The following is a 20,553-nucleotide window of genomic DNA, read 5'->3' as shown; positions in this document are numbered from 1 at the left end:
GCTTTAACACACTGAGCCACCCAGGTGCCCCGAGGACTAGCATTTTAAGTCTTAATAAAATTCAAGTTCTACAGGTTCCTTTTATGTCTTATATCAAGTACAGATGCCAAGTGAATATACAATAAAGCATTTAATTTTGACAAATACACATACCCTCACAAGACTCTTTTGAGAATGAAATGAGATAGATAAAGCTTGGCTCATACTAAGAGCTCAGCAGCTGGTAAAAGGTAACATAATAATATATAATCATATAGTAGATATTATATAATAATACACAAAGCAGGTAATATAAATATTAGTTCTAACAGGTAAGAAAGTTTTTCTTTTCTACAACAGATATACTAAACACATTAAGATGCTTTTAACTATCTCAGATACATTTTATTTTTATTCTCCTGATCTAATTTGTCAAATAGCAAGCTAACCAAAATTAACACTTAACTAAAGGGGAAGATAGAGCCAAATGTATTTCTCAAACTATTACTTGTAGAACCAATCATTATGTTATCTATAAATGGCTGAATAGAAGTGATCAAGAAAGCTAGCACTGCAGACAGTGGAATACAAGGGACTCAGGATTGGCTGGCACGGGTAAGGCTCTCTCAATCCCTGGCACACATGCCATCTATGCTGGAGGTCTGTCTCTAGCTTGGCTGTCAGGTGGAGGGCAGATATAATAATCTCTGTCTCCAAAAGTAGTGAAAATAAATAGAAATTAAACCAGCCTACAAAAAGACCACTGAATGCTTGGATGGCTGCAGTACTGCTCACAGAAGAGCTCTACCCTGAAACACACTAAGGTACAAACATGCTTAATCTCACACCTCCTACAAGTCAATGTCCTATGAATCTTTTATTAAATATATTAGGCAAGGATTCTTCTAGATTGTACTCATAATTCATGGAACCCAAGTTTCTAGAATAGTGAGTGAGTGGCATAAAATAGGTTCTCATATATGGGTTGCACATACCCTAAAAAATACATGTATCAATGTGAATTGATAACGGGAAAGGGTATTTTTCAAGGCTGAAGTAAATAACAAATCAACTGGAGATCTGCAGACAATACGGCATGTTAAAAGGCAAAGTAAATGTTCCTTTGTGGATGCACACAATAGGTTTAGGTTTTCCTATATGTTTAGATAATATCAGTACCAAAACAGAAAGATGTGTCACCTACCTGTAATCTGCTCCTAGAGAGGCTGCAATACCATTCAGCTCACCCTGTTTCTTACTAAGTTTCTTACTCACACATACCACTACCTTGTGAAGTGGTTTGGGGGCTTCTTCCTGTCCATGGACAAGAAAAGACATAGGTCAACTATTATTGTTTAAAATATTTTATCTATAATTTGCTTTTAATAAGAGATCTAATTCTACCTTCTTTGATTGGGCATCCTTCAGCTGAGGGCTGGCAGACAAAGCAACAGCATTTCGAGAGCTATTTGCCAAAGCAAGTTTCAAGTTTCTGACAATGACTTCTGAAAGTGGTGTACTCAGTTTCCTTTTCTGCTGGCTAGGACCTCCTGGAGTTTCCAAGGCTGCAAGTGCATCCTATATGTATGTCAGGGGAGAGAGAAAGGGGGAGAAAGAAATGTAGGAGGAAGAGGAGAAAAGGACAGGAGGGAAGAAGATGGGACAGAAGGAAAAAGGAAGGTAAATAGTACAAGGAAAGAGGAAGGGAGAGGTAAAGAGAGAAGAGAGATAAACCTCAAAATTAATTGGATTATAGCTTTAGCCTCCTCTAGTTTTCTTTCAAACAAAAAGAATGAAGTATTAACTGCATCTGAACATAATAAAGAAAAAAAATTTCATACTGTCCAGCAAATGGGTTCGAAGAGACTCATAACATGCTCACATTTTCAGCTGCGCTCATCACATTTGGCTGAATCTCAGAGGTGCAGATAAAACTAAGGACACCAAAAAGCAAAATGAACAAACAATAAACACGGAAGGAAACAAGCAAGGATGGATATAAGCAAGATCTGAACCGTAAGGTTAATAAATCGACTGAGCTGAGAATTGTGAAAAATCCTCAAAAGCACAAAATATATCCCTGTTCCCATGTCACCCACAGTTCCCTCATGAGAAGGGGCCACTGTTATTCAGGCCGCGCTGCTCATTCTTTTTTCCATCTGTATAGTATCCCATGCACACAGCTGACTGGATTTACCACTATTCAACTGATGAATATTTAGATTAACAATCTTTTGCCAGTACGATGATGCAACGAACAACCTAGTACACACATCATTTTGCAAAAGGAAGCGTTTAAGTAAAATTTATGTAACAATGCTGACATTCTCATGAGCAAAGCATTAGAATGGTTCCCAACATGTTTGACAGCACCAGTGGGTAATCAGATTTTTCTTTTTGGCCCATCTGATAGGTTAAAAAAATTTAACTGTATGCTCTAATTTTCCACCTTTTTATACTAAATGAGATTAAACATCTTCATGCATGTATAATATTTCCATTTAATTTTTTATGACAGCTATCTCTTCCTAACTTTGCCCATTTTCCCCATTACTTTGTCTTAAAAAAAAAAAAAAAAAGATTTTATTTATTTATTTAGAGGGAGTGAGACTGCAGGGGGAGGGGCAGAGGGAGAGAGAGAATCTCAAGCAGAGCTTGAGCCATACACAGGGCTCGATGCCATGTTCCTGAGATAGTTACCTGAGATGATATCAAGAGTCAGGGGCCCTGCTTTTTCTTTTTTTATTCACTTGCCTGAATATATTTCTAAGAGTTTTATACATACATATACATTGAGATATATGCACGTTTGTTCTCAATTTGTTGTCAAATTTTTGCCACGGAGATTTTTTAAATACTTTTATTGCACATTTATAAAATCTGCAGTTGAATGTGGAGAATTTTTTAATGCTGTCAGATTCATATGACTCATTTCTTTTGAGGTATACGTTATAGTTAGAAAGGTCCTCCTAATGCTCGCATTACTGAAAAACAAACTTACTCTTTCATGGCCTGTTCCTGTAATCTTTATGCCTTCATTTCTTATATTTAAATATCTAATCCTCTGGAATTTATTCTGGTGTAAGGGGTGAGTTTTCATCCCAACTGTTTTCTCAGATGGTTACTCAGCTGCCTGATTTGAATGCCACCTTTATCATATAATACATTTTCCTATCTGTGGGGTGTAATCTTGTGTATCAATATGAGTACTCATGTGATGACATACTGCTTCAGTTACTGCAACTTCATACAATGCTTGAATAACTACCTACAAACTCAAATCCCCAAATTTCTTTCTCTAGCCCAGATCATTATCCAAACTTCAAGCTATGCATGTAACTGCCTATCTGACAACAGTACTTGGACGTCTAACAGGCATCTCCAATTTTATGTGTCGATAATACAAACTCTTGGTCTGAGGCCCTGACCCCAACCTGTTCCATTCAACTCAGCTGATCAGCAGCTCCATCCATCTAATCTCTCAGATCAAAAATTTGGAGGATTCAAATTCCAAACATTTAAACACCTGCCATGTACTAGGGAAATCTGATAGAGAACAATCATTATCTAGACATACCCTTGTAAAATCATTAGATTTTAAAGATAAAAGAAAATACCACATGGCTTTCTGGCAAAAAAGATAAAATAACTTACAAAAACAACATAGTTAGACTGGCATCAGAAATTTCAAAAACATATACAAAGAAAGAAAGCAGTAGAGTAGTATTTTCAGGAAACTCAAGAAAAAAAATGCAAACCAAAGAACAGTACATCCAAACAATCTGTTGAATAATCAAGGCCCTGGTAAAGGTTTTGAATGTGCAGAACTCAGGAAATATTGTACATATGTCCTTCCCAAATATTCTAGAGGATGCACTTCCTCCTACCAACAGATGACAGGGAAACTTCACAAAGGAATGACAGTAAGCATTTTCACATATTTGATTGTAGAGTTAAGACTAAACAAGGGTGTGGTCCATGGGTTAAAAAATATATATATAAACATTTTATCCTCTGACAAAGTTGATAAATGTAATTAAAAACAGTGGAAGAGAGAAAATGGAGAACCAGAATAAGACCACTGACTGCAACAGTAGTAGGGGTCAAAACATATAATTTACAACTGACATAAGGTTAAGCTAGGGGTTTAAGGGCACCTTAAGAATAAAACTAACAAACCCTTTCCTAAATAAAAGGAAAACAAAAACAAAAACAGAGGACATGATACCTGAAGAAACATGTAACATACATACATAATGTAAACTAATTATAACATATGACAGAATTGAGACCAAATAGAAATCATATTAAATGTGAATAGGCTTAAGTCACCTGGTTGAAAGGAAAAGATTTTTTTTTTAAGATTTTATTTATTTATTTGACAGACAAGAGATGACAAGTAGGCAGAGAGGCAGGCAGAGAGAGAGAGGGGGAAGAAGGATCCCTGCTGAGCAGAGAGCCCAATGTGGGATGTAGGAACCTGGGATCGTGACCTGAGCCGAAGGCAGAGCCTTTAACCCACTGAGTCACCCAGGCACCCCAAAAGGAAAAGATTTTTTTAAAAGGCTCATAAAGCAAAACTCAATTCTATGCTCAATTCTACCTTTAAAATGCAGCAATCTCCAAAGGCTAAAATGAAGGAATACACAGGATTATAATGCAAATGAAAATCATAAAATGGTATGGATTGAAATCCTGATACCAAAGTAGACTTCAAGCCGGAAAGTATTACATGAGAAAAAGAACACATTCCAAGTTACATTAATAGTTGTAATATCTATGTACTAGTTAACATACCAATCATCTATCTAAAAACAAAACCACACAAGATGCAAGAAAGAGAAACACACCATATTATGAAACTTAAAAACACCACTTAGGATGAGTGAGTTAAGTGAACAAAAAATAGGAAAGGATATAAAAGATCTAAACAACATTATCAGGAAGTCCGATCTTGTGTGTACGCCTGTGTACAGCAAAGACTATCCATGTTGGAGAATATATCTGCTCATAAAATGTTCTCAAAAAATCAAGCAATGTTCTCAAAAATTGACATATATCAGAGCACAAACATCAATAAGTTCTATGACGTAGAAATACTACAAACAACACTCTGATCACAATGTAATAAAATAATAAAAACAAAACAAAATGTTTCCATCTGGAAAGTAATGAAAACTCTATTTCTGAACAAAGGGTATATGAGTATTCCTCCTAGTATTTTTATTTTGCAGTTTTTTAAAGAAATTATTTCCAAGTGAAAAGTAAAAACAATATTAACAATAACAACCTCAAACCTTATAATTCCTTATCGGCAAGGATGGGGAACACTGGGTGCTCAACACATTACTAGTAGGACTATTAACTGGTACAACCACTTTGACAATTTGTCAGTCTCTACTAAAGTTGAAATATGACCCAGCAAGTTCACTTTTAGGTATATACCAAAAAGAAATGCATGCACACAAATTCTAAGAGACATGCACAAGAATGTCTACATGATTTGTAAGAGCAAAAATCTAGTAGCCATCTAAATGTGAATTATGGTATACTCATTTAATGGAATATTCTGCAGCAATGGAATCAATGAACTAAAGTTAAAGGAACATGGACACAGCTTTCAAACAAAGGCTGAACGAAAAAAGAATATATATTATATTCCACATTTAAAAGTCAAAAAAACAAGCATAACAAAGTTAGTGTTAGAAGTCAGGAGTGTTACCTCTGGGAGGAAGGAGGAAACAGTGATGAAGGAGAGGCATGAGGAAGGCTCTAAGGCACCTGGCAATGATCCTTCTGAACATGTACAGTAGCCTTCCAGCTGTTAACTTTAACATTTCATTTAGCAGCACATCTGCTGTACTTCTCTGATGCCAATTAAAAATTAAATAGGAGATTTTTAAAATATGAGGCCTAATGTGTTCAGTTTTGTGATTATTTCATAGGCCCTTCTGTTTTCAGAGTAAAAAGTTCAATATACCATATTACATCAATTTGAAGAAGCACTGATCGTAAGATGAAGTACCATTTTATGTATTACCAAAAAGAAAAAAGCCCCTCAAACCACCACGCCAGAAGAAAGAAAGAAATAAATAAACACTCCTAAGTGAACTATGACTCTAAATAATAAAACTTTTACATGTGTTTTGTGCCTTCACTGAGACTATTTAGAACCATCAGCTTTCTGCAAGGTATCTAAAGAAGAACAGTGTCAATGACAGGGAATATTCTTATTTTCTTGCCTACTAGTGTCATTTCATCTACTATTCAAAAAGTTTGTGGGGGCGCCTGGGTGGCTCAGTGGGTTAAAGCCTCTGCCTTCGGCTCAGGTCATGATCCCAGGGTCCTGGGATCGAGCCCACACCAGACTCTCCGCTCAGCAGGGAGCCTGCTTCCCCCTCTCTCTCTGCCTGCCTCTCTGCCTATTTGTGATCTGTCTGTCAAATAAATAAATAAAATCTTAAAAAAAAAAAAAAGTTTGTGAGCTAAGAGAACTTAGAGATCATCTAGATATACCCCATGATTTTATAGATGGAGATGATGGAGCCCAAAGAGGTTGACGCAAGAAGCAAAGGAGAAGCCTGATTCTAGATCTCAGGTCTCAAACCAGTGATTTTTCTCTATTTCTTAAGGCATAATGAGCAATATTAATCATAGCACAAAATGTTACTTTTTCGAGTACAGGTTTTGCTTAGTGAAACTATCTAAAGTACCAATTTATATTTATTTTCTGAAGATGAACAATCTATAAATTCTATAAACCTACTTCTTAACACACCAGTAAAAATTATTAGAATGTTGGTTTTTTTTTTTTTTAAGCAGGCTCCATGCCCAGCATGGAGCCCAATACTGGGCTTGAACTCCAGACCCTGAGAACAAGACCTGAGCAGAGATCAAGAGTCAGACACTTAACCGAGTGAGCCACCCAGGAGCCCCAGAACTTTCCTTCTTAATACCCTATCAGCAAAACTCCAATAGATGACTAGTATAGTAACTGTGCAAAGACTCATGGATAAAAAGAATCATAAACAATGATTTGAATAGCCATTCGAAAGGCCAACAGCTACTAAAGGAATAGTAAAGAAAATCATTTGGGGGGAATAAGAGGAAACCATTTATTGTCAAACAATGTCTTGATCTGGGAATGAATTTCTCAGAAAGGGAGCCATCCTCCAGTGCTCAGGAGATCAAATTCAAGGGAAATGACCTCAAGATAAGGTGATAAGAGACACATTCTTGGAGAACAAGCGCTAAGTGTATTGCTAGAATCAAAACACAAGTAGCAATGGGTTTATATCATAGTTAATAAAATTATTTCATCACACCATTTCATTTGATCCTTCAGATAAATCTGTGAGTTTTCAGAACAAGTGATATCCTCTTTATACAAAAGAAAAAGCCTATGCTTGGATATGTTAAATGATCTGTCTAGAGTCATACTGCTCATGACAGACGTAGGACTTGAACCCAGTCCCGATTTCACACCATTTTACCTCCAGCTGTTATCTCAACCCCAAGTATATGGAGGGACTCGATAATATGATCTGCCAGTATCTCTGGGGAACTTACTACCACAAACTAGAGGTGATGCAGAATTTGGAGCTTCAATTAACTTATTATTATAAGTTATAAGTTATATTATAACTAATTATTAACTTCAATATACTACGAATTGTTAATTGTTAACTCTAGGACCATATTCTGTAATCCCTACCTTCACATCAAAGGAAGGCTTGAAGAGTTTGTCCTTGGACAGAAATTTTGATGGTGTATCCAGATGTAAGGAGGGCTCTTTCTGAAGTGGTTGTCCCACTGGTGGTGGGGAGGCCGAAATCTGTCTGGTGTGTTGTGAGATCACAGCATGGAAAGCTTTACTCTGAAAGCGGTTCATATCTAAAGGCGTGACGGCTGTTTTCCTGTGAGTTTCCAGGTGTGCAACAGGATGCTCTGGAGTACCTGGGTTTAGATTCACCCCGTTTGTTGTTTCAGTTTCCGCACTTTGTTCTAGAGATTTAAAACGAGAAGAAACAAATGTGAGCCACTAAAGTCATCTTTTATCTCTGAAGATGAATACACGAAGTGCTATTTTTATATCTCATTGTTAGTTTTCATGTAAATTCTCAAGTACATTTTAAATCACAAAGTTATATACCTACTTTTCAAGAAACAAACCAAATGATACATTAAAATATATGTTGAGTTAAACATAGAACATCAACTGAAACAATTAATGAAATTAGATTTCCTGTTTCATTTTATTGTTAACTTAAAATATTTTTTAATAAACCTCATGATTTGCCAAATATTATATAAGTGTCATCTTGGTGAATGACAGAGTTAAGGGAAAAAACCAAAAACAAATTCCAATTACATGTACTCTGAGTTAACAACTACAGTGAAGATTTTATAAAGTTCTTAGTGAAATTTTAATGACTTAAATATCACTTTGCCTCAGTTCTAAAATTTCCAGTCCGTTTGGGTAAGCAATAATGGCTCTGAGAGCTGATCCTAAGCTATTGAAGTTCGCCCAGGGATGCCATCATCTTATACTGTGTCCTCCCACCAGTCTTTTTTCAATATTTAACAAAAACACTTATTAGATGGCTATGCCATGCCAGGTCCAATGCTAGACAATGGAAATACATAATGCACAAGACACACGTATTCTTTGCCCTTTCAGAGGCAAAGAAGAGCAGGGAGACATGAAAGCAAACTAGATATTAGAACACTGAGATCAAAGGTTTAAAGGGGATAATGCAGGGAGATTTGGCAAGACAAAGGCCGTACTAGGGAGTCAAGGAAGGCTTCCCACGGAAAATGACATCCAAGCTTGGAGAACTGAAAGATAAGGACAAAGAGGCAAGCATGAGGTGGGCCAGAGAAAAGACACAGAAGTCCAAAGATGAGAGGAAGAGAGAGCACATGAATGACATGGGTGTCAATGTGAGCCACAGAAGAAACAATAAATGGGATCCTAGCCCATAAATTTGGACTTCAAACACTGAGACCCCAGAATGCTTCTAGATTGTTTTGTATCTTCCAGCTTTCAGACACTGCCTGTAGTAGAGAGCAGATAAAAATTAAATATCTGTGCTACGAACACATTTATTTTGCCACCCAATAAGGAATGCTCAACAGCAGTGCACAACACTCAATGTGAAAACTAGAAATCAATGACCTTTTCTAAAAACAAGAGTCACCACATTCATATTCCAGAGACCATCTAATTGTAAAAATACATATAAAAGAACAAAATAAAAGTATTAACCTTCTTTAGCAGACTTTTCAATCAGAAAATGGCTTTCATCTGCTCTCTTTCCCATTCTAGCAGTCTCCAACAGCCAAGATATGGTGACTGCTGGTAAATTCCACTTCTTGGCAGCTTCATATTTAGAACCACCTGGTTCTTTCAATACAAGATGTGTACTGGCAAACATGCCTTTCTTTGCATTGGATTTGCGAACAAAGAATTCTTGAACGCTGAAAATTATATTTAAATAAAAACAAATGGTCATAAACACAACTAGTGAGCAAGCTAAGAAGGAAGTTTCTAATACAACTGTTGTTAGACTTCTATGTATAATACTCACTGATAAAAAGTTGATATATTTTCAAACCCTCTTACATGCCTACTCTAAGGTAAAAATGTATTGCTACAGTAAAAGTTTTTAGAAAAACATTAAGAAAATTAAACCGGACTTTCAAGAACTAACCAGGAAAATTACCTCCTTAATTAGTCATCACCTACCCATCTTGGTCTTTCTTCCCAAAAGGAGGCATGGAATAGCTAAGGAGCACAGAAAGGGTATGAATAACACACTGTATCTTTCCAGTCCATTATGTCTTTGCAAAGCATTTTCAGATATAATCTCTTATGAATATTTGTGAAGTACTAGTATGTTACAAAATATTGGGGTTTTTTTGGGAAAGATTTTATTTGCCAGAGAGAGAGAGAGAGAGAATGTGTGTGAGTACAAGGGTGGGTGGCAGGCAGAGCAGGCAGAGGGAGAAGCAGGCTCCCTACTGAGCAGGGAGCCCAATGTGGGACTCGATCCCACGACCATGGGATTATGACCTGAGCTGAAGGCAGATGCTTAACCCACTGAGCCATCCAGGCATTCCTTTTACAAAATATTTGTAAAGATACAACCTGGGAAAAGATACAATTAAGTGAGAGGGTGGCTGGGTAATGGACATTGGGGAGGGTATGTGCTATGGTGAGTGCTGTGAACTATGTAAGCAAGACAATTCACAGACCTGTACCCCTGGAACTAATAATACATTATATGTTAATTTTTAAAAATGCAAAGAAAAAGAAAAAGAAGATACAATTAAGTGACTTGCTCAAGATGACAGATATTAAACATAGAGAACATAGGGGCAGAAAGAGAAGTCCACCACTTAACATTTAAACAGAATTTTTTTTTAACAACTGCTAGGTTTTATGCTCTAGTCCCCACTTTTAAGATTCTTTAAATCTCCCATATTTTTCCTGGCATTTGCATGGTTTCATTTTTCACATTTAACTCACTAATCCATTTGGTACTTATTTTGGTATGAGATGTGGCTCTAACTTTATTGAATCCTATTTACTAAATAAGCCATCTCTCTTCTTCAATGACTTGGAGTATCACTTTTTTGTTTAATAAAGATTTTATTTATTTGAGAGAGAGCACAAGCAGGGGGAGGGAGAGAGGGAGAGGGAAAGTCCAACTCCCCACTGAGCAGGCAGCCTGATGTGGGGCTCAATTCCAGGACCCTAAGATCATAACCTGAGCCGAAGGCAGATGTTTAACTGATTGAACCACCACCAGAGCACCCCCAAAATATCACTTTTATCATACCCTAAATTCCTGTTTGTATTTGGGTCTATTTCTAGACTTTCCATTCACTCACTAAACTTTCTACAACTTATTAAATCCACACTATTATTTAGTGAGGTTTTAGAAAATATATTTAAATAACTATTCTATTTCAAAATTTTTATGACTGTGAATTCAAGAATTTAGTTTGCTTAATGCTATCCCTAAAAAATTTGGGCAGCATTTTAACTGGGATGTTAAATTTATATTGTAATGTAGGAGACAATAGAAACTTCTTTACAATCTTCTTTCCCGAGAACATGGATATCTTTTCTACTGTTTCCTTAATAGCATTTAATAAGCTTCTGTAGCTCTTGCAAGTTTCATGTTAAACCTGTTGGTAGGTATTTTATCTCTCATTGTAAACTTAGTTTTCATTAACTTTCCTAACTGGTTGTTGGTATGAAGGTCAATGATTTCTGTATATTAATTTGCTACATAGTCACTTTCTGGAATTTTTCTCCAGGCACTGCTTTAGTTTACCCCATGGAACCTGGTGTCATGGCTTTTGCTGTTGTTACTTTCTAGATCTTCTGCAACTTCAGTTTTTTTAAAAAAAAGCTTTTCATTGTTTAGCCTAATTCAAATACAGAACATAGCAAAAAAGGAAATACAAAACTTGGTGATTATGATCTATTTGGATATTTATGGCAATCACTTCCTTACCTTTCTTTAGTTTTATCACATAGTGCATTCTTAAACGCTACCATTTTGTTTTGTTTTTTTAGTTATAGGATCCATCCTCTTTCCCTATCCCCTTAATACATATTTGTTGAAGACACTGTATTATTTATAACATAAAGTTATCTCAGAGCCTGAATTTTGCTAATTGCATTTCTGTGCTATAGTTTAACATGCTATTCTCCTACTTCCTATAAATCAGTAGTTGAATCCAGAGGCTTCATCAGATTGAGGTTTTATCATTTTCGTAAGGCTACTTTAAGGTGGCCGTGTGTTCTTCATCAGGAGGCATATGATGTCTGTTTTGCTCTTTATTACATGATTATTGATTTTCAGGGCCTAAAATGTTTTCATTCATTAGGAATTATAACCCCACCCTTCTTCATTTATTTGTTGGAACACCTCTTAAAGGGAAACTTTGTCTTATCCATTATTATGGTACTCTGATACAGATTACATAGGAAAGGCAGGATAAATACTTGATCCTTTCTTTCTCTAACAGCTTTCAAAATAACAGGCTGGTTTCTCAGCATCTTTCAAATATGACCAATTAGCTTTGTCTGGTGTTACTATAAAATTATGATTTAAACATTATTTGATTTGCTTGGATCCACTGCCATTATTCTCTCTAATGGTACTTAAATTGTCCTGTCTTTGGCGAGCAGAGGTCCTTTGATGTAACTTTCTTAGTAGTCCTTGCTATCTGGTCTGACAAAATGTTCCAGACTCACTGGCACCTTTTTGCCCCAGATCTGGAAAATAAATAAATATATATATATGTGTACACACACACACACACACACACACACACACACGTGTGTGTGTGTGTATGTTTATATATGTATATATGTATACATGTACAATATGTATGTATGTACATGTACTTATATGAACATATTATGTGTGTGTGTGTATATATATATATATATAAAGAATTTGAGAGAGTGCAGAGAGGGAGAGAGAGATTTAAAGACTTTGAGAGAGAGAGTGCAGAGAGAGAGAGAGAGAGAGGTAGCGAGCAAGTGGGCATGAGCATGAGCACAAGTATGGGGGATGGGTAGAGGGAGAAGCAGGCTCTCCACTGAGCAGGAAACCCGCTGTGGGGCTCAATCCCACAACACTGGGATCATGACCTGAGCTGAAGGCAGAAGCCTAACAGGCTGAACCACCCATGCACACCTGCAATTAATCATTTCTTTACATTTTAGTTTCTTTTAGCAGGAAATGGTATTTTAGGATCACAATCTGGGCACTGGGATTGCTTATTACCATTGTGTTGATAAATGACTTCTAGACTTATAAATGGGTTTGAATTCCCCTGGGAACCAAGAGTTATGAAATACTTCTAAAATGTCCAGTTTATAAGGTCTTTTCATTTTCTATTTATACTATTCATTTCTAGTCTTTACGTCATGATTAGAGAGTATGGTCTGCACTCTTCCTATTTTAGGGAATTTACTGAGGTTTTCTTTATGGCCAATTTCATTATAGGCAATGTTTATAAGTGTTCTACAGGCACATGAAAAGGTATGTTTGGTGTTTCAGGGTAGATGACTACGCTTTTGAAATCTAGATCCTTCCCTGTTTTCTACAGGACCTCTCATGAAGTAAAAGATGGGAATTAAAATCTCTTACAAGTAATGTATTTCTGCTGATTCCATCTTATATCTCCTATTGTTTTTGTCTTATGAATAAGTCATGTTCTTTTTGATATATATATATATTTTTTCTAATTTCAGTGTGAATAGCTATTTATAGTGCTCTTCTTTTTCTTATTTAATGCCTTTGCATTTGAATCCAAACTTGTCTGACATTAAAACTGCAACCCTTCCTTTCCTTTTGTTTGCATTTCTTTGACATACTTTTGCCCGTCTTATTCTTTTCTTTTTTTTTTTTTTTTTTTTCGGATGTTCTGAATCAATTTGTTTTGGGTGTGTTTCTTTAAAGTCATTTTAAGTGTTGCTTCAAGATCTAATCTAAAAGAACTTTATTTTTTAATATAAAAGTTGTGTTCTTTACATTTACTGTTAGAACAGTTTTCTACTTCATTTTAAAACAGTTACCACCTAAGGTTCACTTAGGGGTTGGATTAATTTGGATTTTGGAAGTAACTTTCAAGTCCATTTTTTTTTCCTTCCCAAGTATTCATTACTGAAAAAAAATAAATTGCCCAAATGGACCCATGGAAGGGAATAAAGCTTGGATATGCCATATTCAGTAATGGCCCTTGTACGAGTTTTACACATTCCCTCTGCTGGTAGGTGAGCACTAATGCCCATGGTCTGAACCTCTGCCAGGTATCCATCTAGTAGTACTGAGCCATCACATAGGTACACTATACCCTACCCACAAATATTATAAAGACACCTGGCCCAATGCCAATTTGAATGTCCACCAATAAATCAAAACAGATAGAAGATACACCATGATAGCAGGTGCACAAAAAATACTACATACCTTGCTCCAAGGCGATTTGCTAAGAAAGTTAACGAATCTTTTTCTGCTCCTGCACATTGGCTGAATGAAATAACACAATCCTCTAAAGGAGTCATTCCTGCCATCACTGGGACTGGCATGAAGAGAGGATTTGACTTTGGATCAATTAAAGTCTGATAGTCTACACAAGTAACCTTTTAGAAACAAGAAACACAAGAATGCCAAGCTGAAATAAGCAGCCAGTGGTTAACACTGGTTTTTACACTAGCAGTAATTGGAGTTTACATGAAAAACAATTTAATATAACCTTGTGTATGCTCATACATTTCACATTATATTAAAAAAACAATTCATTATACAGGATATTAAGATCAGGCAGGTTTATCATTTAACTTATCAAATACTGCTGTAAATTTAATTTCTTCCCAAGTACTAGTTTATAAATTTTCCTCTTAACTCTTGGAAAGTAAAAAAAAAAAAAGATAAAATTACCACTGTTCAGTCAATAAAAAAGATATAATAAGAAATAAAAAGAACAAAAATAAAATAAACAAAATAAAAAAGAACAATCCAAAAGTGCACACATGCTTTGGTTGTGAGAAAACAGGGAGGACTGAAATAGTAAGAGATGACCTAGGGTAACTTCTTAAGAAGGAATGTTGCTGCTGTGGCCCCAGGGAAATAATAAGCTCTACTCTGCCAGGCTTGGGGCCAAGAAGCTTGTGCATTTTCCTATCTTACAATTCCCTTTGGTAAAGGCAGCAAAATCTAAACCTTGCTCAAACACCAATTCACCTAAACTGAATTGTCTAGGAAATAATCATTAACACTCTCAGCATCTGATATCCTTCAACACTACATTTCAACTGCTACAAGGTCTTCTTACCAGCCACGTATTTGTGACAACTTCTCCCACAGTTGCTTCTACTTCACACCCCAGCAGAGGAACCACAGCGTAATCAGCAACAATTCTGCTCTGAAGGGACACAATTTTTCCAGCATTTTCTCTTATGATATTTGCAATATTAGATTCATTTTCATTACTAAATCCCAAAACAAGGAAACTCTTTCGGCTAAATAAACCTTCTTCGGCAATTGTAGAAGTGTCAGGGAGGCAACAAGTGACAGAAGACTGGTTTTCTTCTGGTAGAGAAATATGAGTAGAGTCATTAAAGGGCTCAACTTCAGACTTCACAGCTTCAACTGAAAGAGAAAAAGAAATGTTTTCTAGCAGAGGATTTATCTTATATTTTAAGGTAACACGAAGCCTGAGAATAGTGACCACACTCACAAAAAATAAGGCTCATAAGTACACCCTAAGGAAAGGATACAAACCCACCCCATCTTCTTGGCTACCAAGAGTACAGTTATTTCCACCTTCCATTAGGAATGACAAGAGCAATCATGTCACTGTTGTAGGTATTCCTAGTATACTATAAACTCCAATTAATTGAAAATTAGGGGACTCCAATAACTCTCTGGGCTTGTCTCAGTCCCAAAATTGGTTTGGTAGTTCACAAAAGAATTGAGAAAATACTGTTAAGGAAAAAACCAGAAGTAACAGGCCTAAGTGATCAAGCCCTTCACATGGAAATAACTGTACGAATATAATAAAGAGAATTATGGTTTTTTTTAATGGTTACTTATTTTTTTAAAACTCCTAAAATTTTCATACTGAGATTATAGCTGTTTAGTTACTACAATATGGATTTAAGACAACTGATGAAGGACTCAAGCAAATAGTTTCAACTATTACATTTCAGAATCAAGTTGGCTGACAGATAAGTAGAAGAAAAAAACATAACTGTCAGTAACAAAATATATAATCCCTAATATGGATAAGCACTAGTAAATCAAGACTAAAAGTTTAAATGGTAAAAACTTTGTACTGTTTAACATACTACTGGAAGTCCTAGGCTGAGCAATCACACAACAAAAGAAATGAAAGGCTCCAAAACAGCAAGGAAGAAGTCAAACTTTCACTATTTGCAGACAACATGATACAATATGCAGAAAACCTGAAAGACCACCAAAAAATTGCTAGAACTAAAACATGAATTCAGCAAAGCTGCAGGATATAAAACCAATGTGTAGAAATCTGTTGCATTACTATACACCAATAATGAAGCAGCAGGAAAAGAAATCAAGGAATCAATCCCATTTGCAACTGCACCAAAAACAATATACCTAGGAATAAACCTAACTATGGAGTTAAAAGATCTATACTCTGAAAAGTAGAGCTCACTTATGAAAGAAATTGAAGAGGACACAAAGCAATGGAAAAACATTCCATACTCATGGATTGGAAGAATAAACATTGTTAAAATGTCCATACTACCCAAAGTAATCTATGCATTTAATGCAATCCCTATCAAAATACCACCAGATTTTTCACAGAGCTGGAACAAACAATCCTAGTATTTGCATGGAACCACAAAAGACCCCAAATAGCCAAAGAAATTTTGAAAAAGAAAAAACTGGAGGTATCACGATTCTGGATTTTAAGCTTTATTACAAAGCTGCAGTCATCAAGACAGTATGGGACTGGCACAAAAACAGACACATAGATCAATGGAACAGAACAGAGAACCCAGAAATGGACCCACAACTCTATGGTCAACTGACATTGACAAAGCAGGAAAATAATATCCAATGGAAAAAAGTCTCTTCGACAAATGGTGTTGGGAAAAGAAAACTGGACAGAAACATGAAGAATGAAACTGGACCACTTTCTTACACCATACACCAAAATAAATTCAAAATGATGAAAGACCTAAATGTTGAGATAGGAAACCACCAAAATCCTAGAGGAGAACACAGGCCACATCCTAACCTTGGCCTCGTAACTTACTAGACATGCTGCTTTAGGCAAGGGAAGCAAAAGCAAAAATGAACTACTGGGACTTCATCAAGATAAAAAGCTTTTGCAAAGCAAAGAAAACAATCAATAAAACTAAAAGCCTATGGAATGGGAGAAGATAGATGCAAATGACATATCAGATAAAGAGTTAGTATTCAAAATCTATAAAGAACTTATCAGGGGCGCCTGGGTGGCTCAGTGGGTTAAGGCCTCTGCCTTTGGCTCAGGTCATGATCCCAGGATCCTGGGATCAAGCCCCACATCGGGCTCTTTGCTCGGCAGGTAGCCTGCTTCCCCCTCTCTCTGCCTGCTTCTCTGCCTACTTGTGATCTCTCTCTGTCAAATAAGTAAATAAAATCTTAAAAAAAAAAAAAAAAGAACTTATCAAACTCAACACCCAAAAAACAAATACCCAGCAATGAAGTGGCCAGAAGACATGAATAGATACCTTTCCAAAGAAGACATCCAAATGGCTAACAGACATAGAAGATGCCAACATCACTCATCATCAGAGAAATACAAATCAAAACCACAATGAGACACCAACTCACACTAGTCAGAATGGCTAAAATTAACAATACAAGAAACAACAGGTGTTGGTGAGGATGCACAGAAAAGGAGCCTTCTTTCACTGTCAGGAATGCAAACTGGTGCAGCCACTCTGGAAAACAGTTTGGAGGTTCCTCAAAAAGTTGAAAATAGATCTACCCATAACCCAGCAATTGCACTACTGGGCATTTACCCCAAAGATACAAATGTACTGATCCGAAAGGGTACCTGCACCCCAATGTTTATAGCACCAATGCCCACAATAGCCAAACTATGGAAAGAGCCCAGATGTCATCAACAGATGAATGGATAAAGAAGCTGTGGTGTACACACGTACACACACACACACACACACACACACACACACACACAGGAATATTACTCAGTCATCAAAAAAAATGAAATCTTGCCATTAGCAATGACATGGATGGAGCTAGAGTGTATTATGCTAAGTGAAATAAGTCAGTCAGAGACAAACAAATACCATATGATCTCATTTGTATGTGAAATTTAAGAAAGAAAACAAGTGAACATATGGGAACAGGGAAAAGAAAAAAAAGGAGAAAGGGAAACAAGCCATAAGAGACTCTTAAGATTGGATGACAAGCTGGGAGTTGGTGGGAGGGAGGTGGATGGGAGATGGGCTGAATGGGTGATGCGTATTAAAGAGGGCACTTCTTTAAAAAAAAAAAAAAAGTAAAGAGGGTGCTTGTGATGACCACTGGGTGTTGTAAGTGATGAATCACTGAATTCTACTCCTGAAACTAATATTGCACTGTATGTTCACTAACTAAAATTTAAAAAAAAAAAAAAAGGTAAAAACTTAGTTTTTGAAAACTTTAGTGGTGCTTTGTACAGGAGTGGCTAACTACAGCCTAAGGGCCAAACTGGACCTGTAGCCTGTAAGTTAAGAATGGTTTTTATGTGGGACACCTGGATGGCTCAGACAGTTAAGCGTCTGCCTTCGGCTCAGGTTATGATCCTGGGGTCCTGGGATCGAGTCCTACATCGGGATCTTTGCTCAGCGGGGAGCCTGCTTCACCCTCTGCCTGCTGTTTCTTCTGCTTGTGAGCTTTCTCTCTAAAATCTTAAAAAAAAAAGGAGGAGGTTAATGAAGCATCTGGCTAACTCAGTGGGTTACGTGGATGTCTTTGGCTCAGGTCATGATCCTGGAGTCCAGGGATTAAGGCCCATGTTGGGCTTTTCCCTCTTCCTCTGCAACCACCACCCACCCCACTTAGCAAACTGAATTCAACAATATATTAAAAAAAAAATCATTCACCACAATCAAGTGGGACTTATTCCTGGGATGCAAGGGTGGTTTAATATTCACAAATCAATGTGATGCATCACATCAATAAAAGAAAGGATAAAAACCAAATGATCATTTCAATAGATGCAGAAAAAGCATCTAACAAAGCACAATGTTCATTCATGATAAAAACTCTCAACAAAGTAGGGTTAGAGGGAAATACCTCAACATAATAATGGCCAAAATGAAACACCCATAGCAAACATCCAATGGGGAAACACTGAGAACTTTCCCCCTAACAAGGAACAAGACAAGGATGTCCACTCTCACCACTTTTATTCAACACAGTACAGGAAGTCCTAGCCACAGCAATCAGACAACAAAAACAAAAGGCGTCCAAATTGGCTAAGGAAAAAGTTAAAACTTTCACTATTTGGAGATAATATACTATATACAGAAAGCCTGAAAGACTCCACAAAAAAACTGCTGGTACTGATAAACGAATTCAGTAAAGTCACAGGATACCAAATCAATGTACAGGCTGCATGGCTGGTTCAGTCAGTAGAGCATGCGACTCTTCAGCTCCAGGTCATGAGTTCAAGCCCCACACTGAGTGTGGAGCTTAGTTAAAGGAAAAATAAAATATAAAAAATCCCCCCAAACAACAACAAAACAAAAACAATATCAAAAACAGAAATCTGTTGCATTTCTCCACACCAATAACGAAGCAGGAGTAATTAAGGAAAAAATCCCATTTACAACCGCACCACAAATAATAAGATACCTAGGAATAAACCTAACCAAAGAGGTGAAAGACCTGTACTCTGAAAACTATAAAACACTGATTCCAGAAATTGAAAACAACACAAAGAAATGGAAAGACATTCCACTCTCATAGACTGGAAGAACAAATATTGTTAAAATGTCTGCACTACCCAAAGCAATCTACACAGTTAATGCAATCCCTATCAAAATACCAATAGCATTTTTCACAGAGCTAGAACTAACAATCCTAAAATTTGTGTGGAACCACAAAAGACTGCTGGTAGCCAAAGCGTCTTAAGAAAGAAAAGCAAACCTGGAGGCATCACAATTCCAGATTTCTACAAAGCTGTTAACAACCAAAACAGGATGGTATTGGCACAAAAACAGACACACAGATCAATGGAACAGAAAAGAGAACCCAGAAATAAACCCTTAACTATATGGTCACTAATTAATGACCATGGTCATTAATTATGGTCATTAATTAATTAATATTCGACAAAGTAGGAGAGAATACGCAATTGGAAAGGACAGTCTCTTTAACAAAATATGTTTGGAACGCTGGACAGCAACATGCAAAAGAATAAAACTGGACCACTTCCTTATACCATACACAAAAGGGATGAAAGACCCAAATCTGAGACCTGAAACCATAAAAATCCTAGACGAGAACACAGGCAGTAACCTCTTTAACATAGCCCATAGCAATTTATTTCTAGTTAGGTCTTTAGACTCATTAATCCACATCACCTATTGAGCCCATCCCTGCACCCCTGTCCCCTCTGAGAGCCATTAGATTGTTCTTTATAATTAAGAGTCTGTTTCTTGCTTTGTATCTTTCATTTTTTTCCACCTTGCCTATTTTCTTTTTTAAATTCCATATATGAGTGAAATCATTTGGTATTTGTCTTTTTCTGATTTATTTTGCTTGCATTATACTCTCTACCTCCAACCACGCCATTGCAAATGGCAAGATTTCATTCTTTCTTACGGCTGAATAATATTCCTGTGTGTGTATACACACACACCACATCTTCTTTATCCATTCAACAGTCATTAAATACTTGGACTGCTTCCATATCTTGACTATTGTAAATAATGCTGCTATAAACATAGGGCTGCATGTATCCCTTTAAACTGGTGTTCCTGTATTCTTTGAGTAAATACCT

General features: G+C 36.5%; 1 protein-coding gene across 1 annotated transcript in view; it reads right to left on the bottom strand.

Moving 5' to 3' along the window:
- TOPBP1 (DNA topoisomerase II binding protein 1) overlaps positions 1 to 20,553 on the bottom strand; it is a 59,499-nt gene that overhangs the window by 23,587 nt on the left and 15,359 nt on the right. The window contains exons 11-16 of the mRNA XM_080806796.1: positions 14,845 to 15,161; positions 13,980 to 14,152; positions 9,248 to 9,459; positions 7,694 to 7,983; positions 1,384 to 1,557; positions 1,184 to 1,293 (exon numbers count right to left, since the gene is read on the bottom strand). Of these exons, the coding sequence (XP_080662922.1) occupies positions 1,184 to 1,293; positions 1,384 to 1,557; positions 7,694 to 7,983; positions 9,248 to 9,459; positions 13,980 to 14,152; positions 14,845 to 15,161 (1,276 nt within the window). The remainder of the gene's footprint in view (positions 1 to 1,183; positions 1,294 to 1,383; positions 1,558 to 7,693; positions 7,984 to 9,247; positions 9,460 to 13,979; positions 14,153 to 14,844; positions 15,162 to 20,553) is intronic.

This window comes from Martes martes (genome assembly GCF_963455335.1).
Source record: "Martes martes genome assembly, chromosome: 1".
Classification (NCBI taxonomy): Eukaryota; Metazoa; Chordata; class Mammalia; order Carnivora; family Mustelidae; genus Martes; species Martes martes.
This window is presented reverse-complemented; position numbering and strand designations above follow the sequence as displayed.